At 38.4% G+C, this 12,157-nt stretch overlaps 1 protein-coding gene across 3 annotated transcripts in view; it reads right to left on the bottom strand.

Annotated features, from left to right (window-relative positions):
• Positions 1-12,157, bottom strand: part of UIMC1 (ubiquitin interaction motif containing 1) — a 118,146-nt gene that overhangs the window by 60,780 nt on the left and 45,209 nt on the right. For 2 of the 3 annotated variants that reach the window (XM_042945789.1, XM_042945798.1), the window contains exons 4-6: positions 2,554-2,678; positions 1,692-1,797; positions 649-1,382 (exon numbers count right to left, since the gene is read on the bottom strand). In XM_042945789.1, the coding sequence (XP_042801723.1) occupies positions 649-1,382; positions 1,692-1,797; positions 2,554-2,678 (965 nt within the window). The remainder of the gene's footprint in view (positions 1-648; positions 1,383-1,691; positions 1,798-2,553; positions 2,679-12,157) is intronic. The other variant, XM_042945805.1, reaches the window with a different exon arrangement.

The following is a 12,157-nucleotide window of genomic DNA, read 5'->3' as shown; positions in this document are numbered from 1 at the left end:
CGGAACAATCTCAGAAATATTTCAATGAAAAAAGCAAGGTGCAGAATAATGTGTAGAGTATGGAAAAAGAGTATGTATACTCATTTGCTGGTACTACATAAAATATCTTAGAAGAATACACTGGAAGCTAGCAATATAGGTTGACTTGAGGGAAGGGACCTGGTTGGCTGGGGAAGGAGATAAGTGACAGATTTTTCATTGACATATTTTTGAATTCTGGGCCATGTGAATATTATTATCTATTCAAAAACTTAACTTTTTAGAAAAAATAAAATTTTAAAACACAAAGTATAAATTATGACACATCCATATAATAATGTTTTCAAATACACTTAATGAATCAGAAAAGATTTAAGATAAACTATTAAGTGGGGAAAAGAAATAAAGCTTATACACAAGAGTCTTCATTTTGTTGAAAAATTTAAAAATAACATGTTAAAATGCACAGAAATGATGATTGCCTCTTGGCGCTGAGATTATGGATAATTTTTTTTCTTCCTTACACTCTCCCGTACTTTCCTAATTTTCCATAGTGAGCATGTGTTACTTTAAAATCAGGAAAAAAGACCACAAAAAGAACAAATAGCTATTAATTCTTGTTTAACTTGTGAATAAATCATCCTTAATCACAGCATCACTGACCCTTACCTGACCATGACTGGTTGTTGGTTCTTCCTCCAACAAAAGTTTCTCTTTCAAGCTTTTAATTGGGCTTTCTTGGAAATCCTTGGTTTTTGAGTGCCAGACAGATGCCCTAGACTCCTGCCTCTCCTCTTTGTCTTCATCTCCCATATCTTCTGAGATGTCTTCATTTTTTTCACTAGCCTGATCTCCTTGGCCACATTCATTCTGGATCAGAGAAGGAGGTCTAGGTAACACTGGTTCCCCAAACCCTTTTTTTTTAAAGAGCTGACTCTGAGCCATTTTTAGGCTCTTCTGATAAACCTCCAACTGGCAGAGAATGACCTTGGTATATTGGTTAGGGTCTACTCCAGCAGGGCAAAATGGAATACCCCAGAAGTAGTGCACAGTGCCCCCAACATCGAGACCTTTGGCATCTGCTTGGGTAAGCAGACAGTGCCTAGATGTGTCCCCCCTACCCTGGGCAGCTTTGTGAAAAGCACAACCCCTCCCAGTACTTTCCTGTGGCTTCCCACACTGTGTGTGCTCAGCCAAGTGGCCAATACATCTGTCAAAACATTTAACGTTCTCATTCTCAAACACTGGCTGGCTTGACTGATCCCAGCTTCCTGAGCTGCCAAAGACCGGCTCCTCTTCAGTGTTTTCAGTGTGGTCCCAAGGCTCCTCTCTTTCCTCAGCCTCGTTTCCCTGACTGATATGTGAGCCTTTAAACAGTGATGGAGGTACCAGCTGCCATATGCCTGTAGGTATTTGAGAAAAAGTAGGGCTAAGGACAAACTGTTCTTCATTAAGAGGGCTTGGTAAGTTATCACTTACCAAGAATTACATAATGTGGGTAAAAGGCTCTTCTTTGTGTTTAACCAAATGTTGACTTCCTTGGAGATAAAAGTATGCTGGATATTAGTGAGATCTCAACTACTTTCAGATTTAACCTCTTTAATACCACACCAAAGGGATTTGGGGCATTTCTGTATATCTACTCTCAGCATGAGATCCCTGTGATATAGTTATACTTGATGAGTGGGAGGAGTCAGAACAGGGTGACATGCCTTCAGTGGTCCCAGAGTCTGTGGTTTTCTCTTGGTGGGACTGTGAAGATGGTCCAGTTGCCAGAGGTCGAGATTTGGTAGCAGAAGCATCAGAAGGCCGGCAACTCTGAAACAAGTGATCCCACACCAGACCAGGTTTATTATTAAAATAGCTTATACATGAAGGGTCACAGGAAGGACAAAATGGGGAGGCCACTGTCCCTAAGAGATTCTCCTTTCCAAAATGCAGATGCTCAATTCAAATGACTTCTACAATGTGTACTGAATGCCTACTATGTGCAAAATGCTATATTAGATCACTATACTACACCCTTTTCTAATACAGAGACATGTATGACATAAAGGATGGCTCAGGACCTCCTACTGGCAAATAACCTTCACATTTAATATAATTTCAACTATACATATTCAAATCACAATTTAACATTATTTGAAAAAATTTTAATTGCTCATTCTTTCTTTCCATAACTCACTTCTAGTTTCTCATTGCCTTTGCTCTCCCCAAAAAACAGGGGAAGTAAGCACCTCATCTTGCTTCCTTTTGGTTTCTTGGGACTTAGTAACTCTTTTCGGAAGCTGCCAACTACTATGATCCTCTTAAACCATATACTGAAAATCTTGTGGGGTGGAAGAAAACTCTTTCATTTAAATTAACAAAACACTTCAAATTGGATTCACCAACAATTCAACAAACACTTTAAAATTATTATGGGAAATATTTGTTAGTTGAAAACCTTATGAACTACTACAGCGAGTTCCTAATGCAACTGTAATACTGCAGAAGTAAAAAACAAAAAACAAAAACAACAAAAAATAAACTTCTGATCAACCCTCACAAACTTTTCGAACATAGCATATTTACATTCAGGCTTTCTGCAATGGCTTTCCTCAAGAGTTCCTCTTCTTCCTCCTCTTGGCTGTTCATCTCCCTAGCTTCCTGCTCACTCATTTTGAGAGCCAGAGCAAACTGTTCTTCTTCTGTCATTTCTGTAAGAGGATAAGACAAAAAGAGGAGAGGAACAGCACAAACACTGAATAAGCATGGAAGCAAGAAAACAAAATTATTAAACTTTTCGAGTGAAAACACTACAGACCATTTAGTACAATTTCATAATCTTATAAATGAGGGGGGACGCCTGGGTGGCTCAGTCAGTTAAGCGTCCGACTTCAGCTCAGGTCACGATCTCATGGTCTGTGAGTTCGAGCTCCACGTTCAGCTCTGTGCTGACAGCTCAGAGCCTGGAGCCTGCTTCGGAGTGTCTCCCTCTCTCTCTCTGCCCCTCCCCCACTCACACTCTGTCTCTCCCTGTCTCTCAAAATTGAATGTTAAAAAAATTAAAAAAAAAAAAAAATCTTATAAATGAGGAAAGACCTAACGTAAGGTATTGGCCAAGAAAAATAGCAGTTGTTTCAGTAAAAATCCTGGGTTAACTAGACTGTAAACTCCCATAAAGGCAGCGTTTTTGCCTACTTTGTTCACTGTTGCATAAAAGAGTGCCTGGCACCTGACAGAAACTCAACAAATATTTGGTAAATGAATGAAAAAATTAAAAAAACTGGCTCCCATTCCAGGACTTTTTGCTACATATCACGTTGCTTTGTGCTCAACACTCAACCAGAAGAATTTTATTCTTCAAAATCCTCTGATTTACCCAGTAGAAAAGAACATCCCTAGTGACCAGAATGTGATCTCCAAACACAATTTCCCATTAAAAGCAACTAGGGTATCTTTGAGAAAGGTACCATGGCTGATATAAAAGTACAGTGGCTGATTCCAAGTCTAGAGCAAGAAATGTAAAAAAAAAAAAATTAGCTAGAATATCTGTTGCGAGCAAGGTATCTATCAGACGTTACTAGGGTCATATCAAAAGAACTTAATAGCCAACTTTTAAGTTGGCCAAAACTGAACAATTGGCCAAAAAGTGAACTGGAAAATCAGTAAGAATAATGAATGCAATGAACTAAGATATTAAATGTGTTTAAATCTATGAGTTCATAATGACACTCAGAAAATAAGGCATCAATTCTAACCAAATTATAGAATTAACACAATCCCAATCAAAATCCCAACAAGCTTGATTAATGGAACATAATACAAAATTCAGAAATAGATGCACACATTGATTTTCGACAAGAACAAGTTTTTCTTTTTTTTTTTAATTTTTTTTTTTAACATTTTTTTTTTTTAATTTTTTTTTTTATTTTTATTTTTAACATTTATTTATTTTTGAGACAGAGAGAGAGCATGAACGGGGGAGGGGCAGAGAGAGAGGGAGACACAGAATCAGAAGCAGGCTCCAGGTTCTGAGCCATCAGCCCAGAGCCTGACGCGGGGCTCGAACTCACAGACTGCGAGATCGTGACCTGAGCCAAAGTCGGACGCCCAACCGACTGAGCCACCCAGGCGCCCCTTTTTAACATTTATTTTTGAGACCGAGAGAAACAGAGCATGAACAGGGGAGGGGCAGAGAGAGAGGGAGACACAGAATCTGAAACAGGCTCCAGGCTCCAAGCTGTCAGCACAGAGCCCGACTCAGGACTCGAACTCACGGACCGTGAGATCATGACCTGAGGCGAAGTCGGACACTCATCTGACTGAGCCACCCAGGCCCCCCAAGAACAGGTTTTTCAACAAACAGTGCTAGAACAACTGTATATCCATGAAAAAAATTATCCTCAGCTCTGACCTCATACTATATACAAAAATTAACTCAAAATGGATCACACAACTAAATATAAAAGCTAAAACTATAAAAATTCTAGAAGAAAACCTAAGTGAAAATCTTTGTAATCTTGGGGTAGTCAAAGATTGCTTATACAAGACCCAGAAAGAAAAAAGCATACAAGAAAAAAATGGACCTAATAAAAATTTAAATCTTAAGAATAAAAAGGTAAGCCACAAAATGGGAGCACATATTCACAACACACACACACACACACACACACACACACACACACACACACACAAAATCTGATAGGGGTGTCTGGGTAGCTAAGTTGGCTGAGCATCCAACTCTTGATTTCTGCTCAGGTCATCATCTCACAGTCATGAGATCCAGCCCCACGTCAAGCTCTGCACCGAGCACGGAGCCTGCTTACGATCCTCTCTCTCTCTCTCTTTCCCCCTGCCCCTCTCCCCCACTCATGCACTTTCCCTCTCTCTAAAATAAAAAAAAAAAAAGAAAATAAATAAATAAAATCTGATAAAGAACTTACATCCAAAATATACAAAAAATTCCTACAATTTAATAAAACAAGCAATCTAAGTTTTAAAATAATAAGAAAGGATTCTAAACAGACACTTCAGAAAGGAAAATACTGGAATGACCAATAAGCACACGAAAAAATCATTAGTCATCAGGAAAATGCAAATTAAAATGCAAATTAACATGCTACTAGAATAGCTAAAGTGAAAAAATTCCTATCAAAATCACTAAATCATTTAAAAATTTTTGATTACATCATTTATGTTCAAGTTAAGAGAAACAAGAACCATATAATGCACAACAAATCTGAGATCTTTGTAATACTGTTTTTCAAAACACCCTATTCCCTAAAGGTTCTGGAGACATGAGGCTTTGCTACATTAACTGAAGTATTCTCCAGATTCTGCCCTCTTGCTACACATTAGAACAAGCACTTTAATATAGTAACATAGTATGATTCTGTTTTCTAATATACAGGAACTCTAGAGGCAGACTGCCTGGGTTTAAATCTTGATTTTACTTCTTTAGTGTCTAGATTTCAGTACCTTACTTATCCTGTATACCTGGACACTGGTACTGGTCTTTGATAATCTCCCTCCCTACTTTTACTTTGCTTCTTTTAATCTGCTGTGGACATGCATGTAGAGTAAATATACTCCTGACTTTAGGGATTGTCAGATAAATACCATGATTCCGTAATACTTGTTTTAGGTCGCACATACATAAACTTGAGGTAATAATATTTAAGGCTGTTATGAGAATTAATTTAATACATGTAGAAAGCTTAGAATAGTACTTGGCACATAGCAAGTATCCAATAACTGTTAATTATTATTAATTAATAATGAAATAATGCATTGTCATTATATATTATTTAAAGAAATCCAAAACTTCAATTCAGATTATCAGTCATTTTACATATATTTTACTGACAGCATACAACCACATAACTTGACAAAGCCACCATTACATATTTAATTTAACCACAATCAGAATTAGTTACTGTCTTTCACTAGTACCATCTCTTATTTTCACACAGCAACCATGATCTGAGACTAAAATCCAAGAAGCATCACTGTTGACTAGGATTCATTTTACCTGACCTCTCACCTATATAAGAATCCAACCACTAGAAGAAAGGGAAAAACAAACTTTTTCCTGGGAGCATACACCTTTAAGGAAAATATCAGCAACTGTCAACCTTAGAATCTCCAAATGAATGGACTTGCCCAGATTATCAAATGATTCTGCTAAGCTAAACACACAGTAGTGCACAATTTGTATAAAGCTGATTATGCTGATCATAATTTATGATGATTAACATCTCCCAACATTCAGGTTAGCCTCCCACTGAGACATACAAACAGGCTGTTAACGATCCAGATCACAAATTTAGATAGTACATCAAGAGAACCTGTGTAATTTGGGGGTATTTGAAATGGCTGAAAGGAAACATTTCATATAAAAGAAAATAAGATAAATCATTTTCGCACCCAAATCCTTTCCTAAGAACTTTCTTTTCCAAAACAGATATAGCTCTGTACTGTAGTGAGGCTGATATACCTATATATTGCCAGTTACAGTGAAAATGTGTAAAATACTTTTGAAAGGCACCATGTAACCCCTATAGATGTGCATTCTCAAACAAAGTGATATGACTTCTAGGAAATGACCCTAGGCAGTCACTGAAGAGAAGCAGAATACACAAAAAGATGTCCATGACACTAGCATCTATAAGAGCACTGACTTAAAAACAGACAATGGTTAAGTAAACTATGGCATGTTACATGTTTTCACTCATATGTGGATTCTGAGAAACTCAACAGAAGACCAGGGGTAGGGGAAGGGGGGAAAAAAGTTACAGAGAGGGAAGGAGGCAAACCATAAGAGACTCTTAAATACTGAGAACAAACTGAGGGTTGATGAGGGGTGGGGGGAGGGGAAAGTGGGTGATGGGCATTGAAGAGGGCACCTGTTGGGATAAGCAATTGGTGTTGTATGGAAACCAATTTGACAATAAATTTCAGAAAGAAAGAAAGAAAGAAAGAAAGAAAGAAAGAAAGAAAGAAAGAAAGAAAGAAGAAAGAAAATAATAAAAACTATGGCATGTTAACTCAAGAGACTCAGATGTTGTTATCAAAATGCTAATTGCAAAGACATACAAAAATGATAAACTGTACAAAAGTCAAATGAAAAACTATAATGGAGAAAACACAACCAACTTCTGGTTCCACATGTAAGGAGCTTAAAAGTTGCCACTCTGTCCTAACAAGAAGTGAAAATCTCTTCAGAGATTAAAAAATCAACAACTCTTCTTTGATCCATGAGGGAAGAACACAGGGCAAACAACTGCCCCCAAGATAAAGAGATGGAGAGGGGAATACAGGGAGTCATGGTTTATCAGAGCAAGAGATTCAACAGCAGAAACCGCCACAGAAACCAGTGCCAGGGTAGAAAACTATAAACCATAATTGACAAATTACTGGAGGCTCAGTGCATAGAAGTCTGAGTGTTAAAAACTCCACAGGAACTCCATCATAGCAACCACCCCACCCCAAAGTTTGTGAACTTTACCTCCAAGGGCTCAACTAGGTTCTCACAATAAAAATAGCAGAAATTTCATCTTGAGCATCCAACAGACGGAGAGAAAAAGGAAATAATTTGAAATATGTCAGAGTACTCCCTTCTTTTTAAGAAGGTCTGCCCTAGGTCAAACTAGTTAACCAGAGCCTACAATGACAGGGTATTATCAGTGTCTGACCTGTAAGAAGGAAAAGTACAAAATTCCAACCTTCTCTAGCCATCTTGTCCCACATAAAGGAAGTGAGGGGAGAAAAACCGACAAATACTTACGAAGTTCACAGTACAGAGGCACAGATTCACTGACAGAGACCTAACCACAGAACTATAGAATACTTTCCCATGGGGCACTTGCATGGCTCAGTCAGTTAAGCATATGACTCTTGATTTCGCCTTAGGTCATGATCTCACTGCGAATTCATGAGTTTGAGCCCCGCATCGGGATCTGCGCTGACAGTGTAGTGGGATTCTCTCTCCCTCTCTCTCTGCCTTTCCCCTGCTCACACTCTCTCTCTCTCAAAATAAATCAATAACGTTTAAAAAAGAAAAAGATTATAGAATACTTTCCCTACTTCCACACCTTACCAACATGTTATCAAAAACCCATTCATAACTATTTCTTTCTACCCAGTACATCATGTCCAGCTATCAAGTAGAAATTACAGGGGCGCCTGGGTGGCTCAGTCAGTTGAGCATCCAACTCTTGATTTTGGCTCAGGTCATGATCCCAGAGTCATGAGATCAAGCACCACATGAGGCTCTGCACTGAGCATGGAGCCTGCTTAAGATTCTCTCTCTCTCCCCGCCACCCCTTGCCCCTCTCCCGCATGTGTGCTCTCTCTCCAAAATTAAAAAACAAACAAACAAACAAAAAAAAACCTAATTAAAGAAGTGTTTATATACAAGGCATAATAAAAGGCATAAAAACACAACTTGAAGAGACAGAGTAACAATTAGAACCAGACATGGCAGAGATACTAGAATTATCAGACTGGGAATTTCAAACAACTACGATTAATATACTAAGCAATCTTAGTACAGACCCCTTAGTATATTGAGAGAGCATGCAAGTAGAAAGCATGCAAGGACAGATGGACAACATAAATAAAGAGATGAAAATCCTAAGAAAGAACCAAAAAAAAAATCCTAGAGATCAAAAACCTATAACAGGGGCACCTGAGTGGCTCAGTCAGTTAAGCATCAAACTCTTGATTTCAGCTCAGGTCATGATCTCAGAGTTGTGAGATCAAGCCCCGTGTCAGGCTCCACGCTGGGTGTGGAGCCTGCTCAAGATTCTCCCTCTCTTTCCTTCTTCTTCTACCCACCTCCCAACCCCCGCTGTGTGCATGCATGCTCTCTCTCTCTCAAAAACAACAACAAAACACTAAGAGAAATGAAGAATGCCTTTGATGGGCTTATTAGCAGCCTGAATATAACTGAGCATACATCAGAGAAATCTCCAATACTATAAAGAGAACAAAGACTGAAAAGAATAAAATAGAATATATCCAAGAACTGTGGGACAATAACAAAAGGAGTAATAAACACATAATGGAATTACCATAAGGAGAAGAAAGAAAGAAAGAAAGAAAGAAAGAAAGAAAGAAAGAAAGGAAGGAAGGAAGAAAGAAGCAAAAGAAACATGTGAAACAGAAATGACTCAATTTCCCCAAAGTAATGTCAGATACCAAAACACAGATCTAAGCTCACCCCCCCGCCGCGCGCGCGCGCACACACACACACACACACACACACACACACACACAAAACCCACCCTACACCTAGGCATATCATTTTCAAACTATAGAAAATCTAAGATAAAGAAAAAATCCTGAAGGAAGCCAAAGGGAGAAAAAAAACCTTACCTATACAGAAATAAAGATAAGAATTACACCTAATTTCTCAGAAACCATGCAAGCAAAAAGAGAATAGAGTAAAACACTTAAGTGTTGAGGGGAAAAGCCACCTATACACAATTCCGTACCCTGTAAATTATTCTTCAAAAGTGAAGGAGAAATAGAGACTTTCTCGGACAAACAAAAAAGGAAGGAATTTGTTGACAGTAGACCTGCCTTGCAAGAAACGTTCAAAGAAGTTCCTCAAACATAGGTCAGAAACTCATATACATATACACAAAGTAAGAGTATCAAAGAAGGAATAAATGAAGGTAACATAAAAACTTTTATTTTTCGGGGTGCCTGGGTGGTTCAGTCGGTTGAGCCGCCGACTTCGGCTCAGGTCATGATCTCACGGTCCGTGGGTTCGAGCCCCGCGACAGCTCAGAGCCTGGAGCCTGTTTCGTATTCTGTGTCTCCCTCTCTCTGACCCTCCTCCGTTCATGCTCTGTCTCTCTCTGTCTCAAAAATAAATAAACGTTAAAAAAAAAACTTTTATTTTTCTTATTCTTAATCTAACAGAAAACAGTTTCTTCAAAACGCTAATAGTAATAATGTATTTGACTATGTATGCTTACATATTTTTATATATGCTTCTATATTTGTGAAATAAATAACAACAATGATAACAAGGAATAAGAAGAATTAGCATAATTTTGTTATTATAAAGTACACACAATACTCATGAAGCATTACAGTGTTACTTGGTTTTATTTAAAATTTTTTAATTAATTTATTTTGAGAGACACACATGCAGAGCGAGTGGGGAAGGGGCAGAGAGAGAGGGAGAGAGAGAATCGCAAGAAGGCTCTGTGCTGTCAGCACCGAGCCCAACATGGGGCTCAAACTCACAACCTGGGATCATGACCTGAGCAGAAACCAAAAGGCAATAGCTTAATCGACTGAGCCACCCAGGTGATCCATTTGTTTTATTTTAAATGTTTATTTATTGGGGCGCTTGGGTGGCTCAGTCACTTAAGTGTCCAACTTAGGCTCAGGTCATGATCTCACAGTTCCTGAGTTCAAGCCCCACGTCAGGCTTTGTGCTGACTGCTAAGAGCCTGGAGTCCACTTCAGATTCTGTGTCTCCCTCTCTCCTGCCCCTCCCCTGCTCACACTCTGTCTCTGTCTCTCAAAAAAATTAAATTAAATGTTTATTTTTGAGTGAGCGAGCACGCACACACAAGCAGGGGAGGAACAGAGGGAGAGAGGGAGAGGGGGACAGAGGGACAGAGAGAGAGAGGGAGGGAGAGAGACAGAGAGAGAGAGAGAGAGAGAGAGACCCAAGCAAGCTCCATGCTCAGCTCAAAGCCAGAGTCAAGGCTCAATCTCAGGACCTTGAGATCACAACAGCAATATCAAGACCTGAACCAATATCAAGAGCCGGACGTTCAACCAACTGAGCCACCCAGGTGCCCACATTACAGTGTTATCTGAAAATGGACTTGTTTTAGTTGTAAATGTATATGGCAAACTCCAGGGCAATCACTGAAAACTGTAAAAAAAAAAAAACAAAAAAAAAACGGGGGTGGGGGGGAGCACCTGGGTGGCTTAGTCGGTTGAGCATCTATCTGACTCTTGATTTCAGTTCAGATCATGATCCCAGGGTCATGGGATCAAGACCCACCTTACTGAGTTCACTGGTGCCTACTTGAGATTCTCTCTCCTTCTCCCTCTGCCCTCTCCTCTGCTCACGCTCTCTCTGTCTCTCTCTCTAAAACAAATAAATAAATAAAAATATAAAAAAAGAAAATAACTGAAATGTTAAGGAGAGAAAATTGAATAAGATGCTCAGTTAAAACCACAAAAGGCAGAAACAAAGTAGAAGACAAAAATGGGAATGAAGAAGAGGAGCAAATACAGAAAACAGTAACAAATAAGACAGACCTTAATCCAGCTACAAAATAATCACATGGGGGTGCCTAGCTGGCTCAACTGGAGGAACATGTGACTCTTGATCTAGGGGTTGAGTTCAAGCCTCACACTGGGTGTAGAGATTACTTAAATAAGTAAAATTTTTTTAAATAATCAATTAATCACCTTGAATGCCAAGGACTAAATGTACGAATTAAGAGATTGTCAGAGTGGATCAAAAAGCAACCGCAAACTATGTTATCTACAAGTAACCCGCTTTTTTTTTTTAAAGATTTTAAGTAATCTCCACACCAAATGTGGGGCTCAAACTCACAACCTCAAAAGATCGAGAGTCACATGCTCCACTGACTGAACAGTGGCCAAAAAAACCCACTTTAAATATAAAGACAGCTAGAGATTAAAAGTGAATAGATGGTACAGCATAGAGAATATAGTCAATAATATTGTAATAATGTTGTATGGTAACAGATGGTGACTACACTTATTGCAATAAGCACTGAGTGATGTAAAGAATTATTGAATCAATATGTCACACACTTAAAACTAATATAACATTGTATGTTTATTATACTTCAATAAACAAAACAAACAACAAAATGAAGCATAAAAATCATATGATCATCTCAATAGAGGCAGAAAAAGCACTTGACAAAATTCAATACCCATTCATGATAAAAACTCACAACAAAGTGAGTTTAGAGAAAAAATATCTCAACATAATAAAAATAACAAATTAATAAAAACCATATGTGAAAAAGTAAATGGAAAAATTTACCATAATAACACTAATCAAAAGAAAATAGGAGTAATTACATTAACTTCAGTAAGAGCAGACTTCAGAGCAAGGAAAAGTTATCAGGTATAAGAAGGGTATTACATAGTGATAAAGAGGTTAATTCTTCAGGACAAC

The sequence above is a fragment of the Panthera leo genome, chromosome A1, assembly GCF_018350215.1.
Source record: "Panthera leo isolate Ple1 chromosome A1, P.leo_Ple1_pat1.1, whole genome shotgun sequence".
In the NCBI taxonomy this organism is placed as follows: Eukaryota; Metazoa; Chordata; class Mammalia; order Carnivora; family Felidae; genus Panthera; species Panthera leo.
This window is presented reverse-complemented; position numbering and strand designations above follow the sequence as displayed.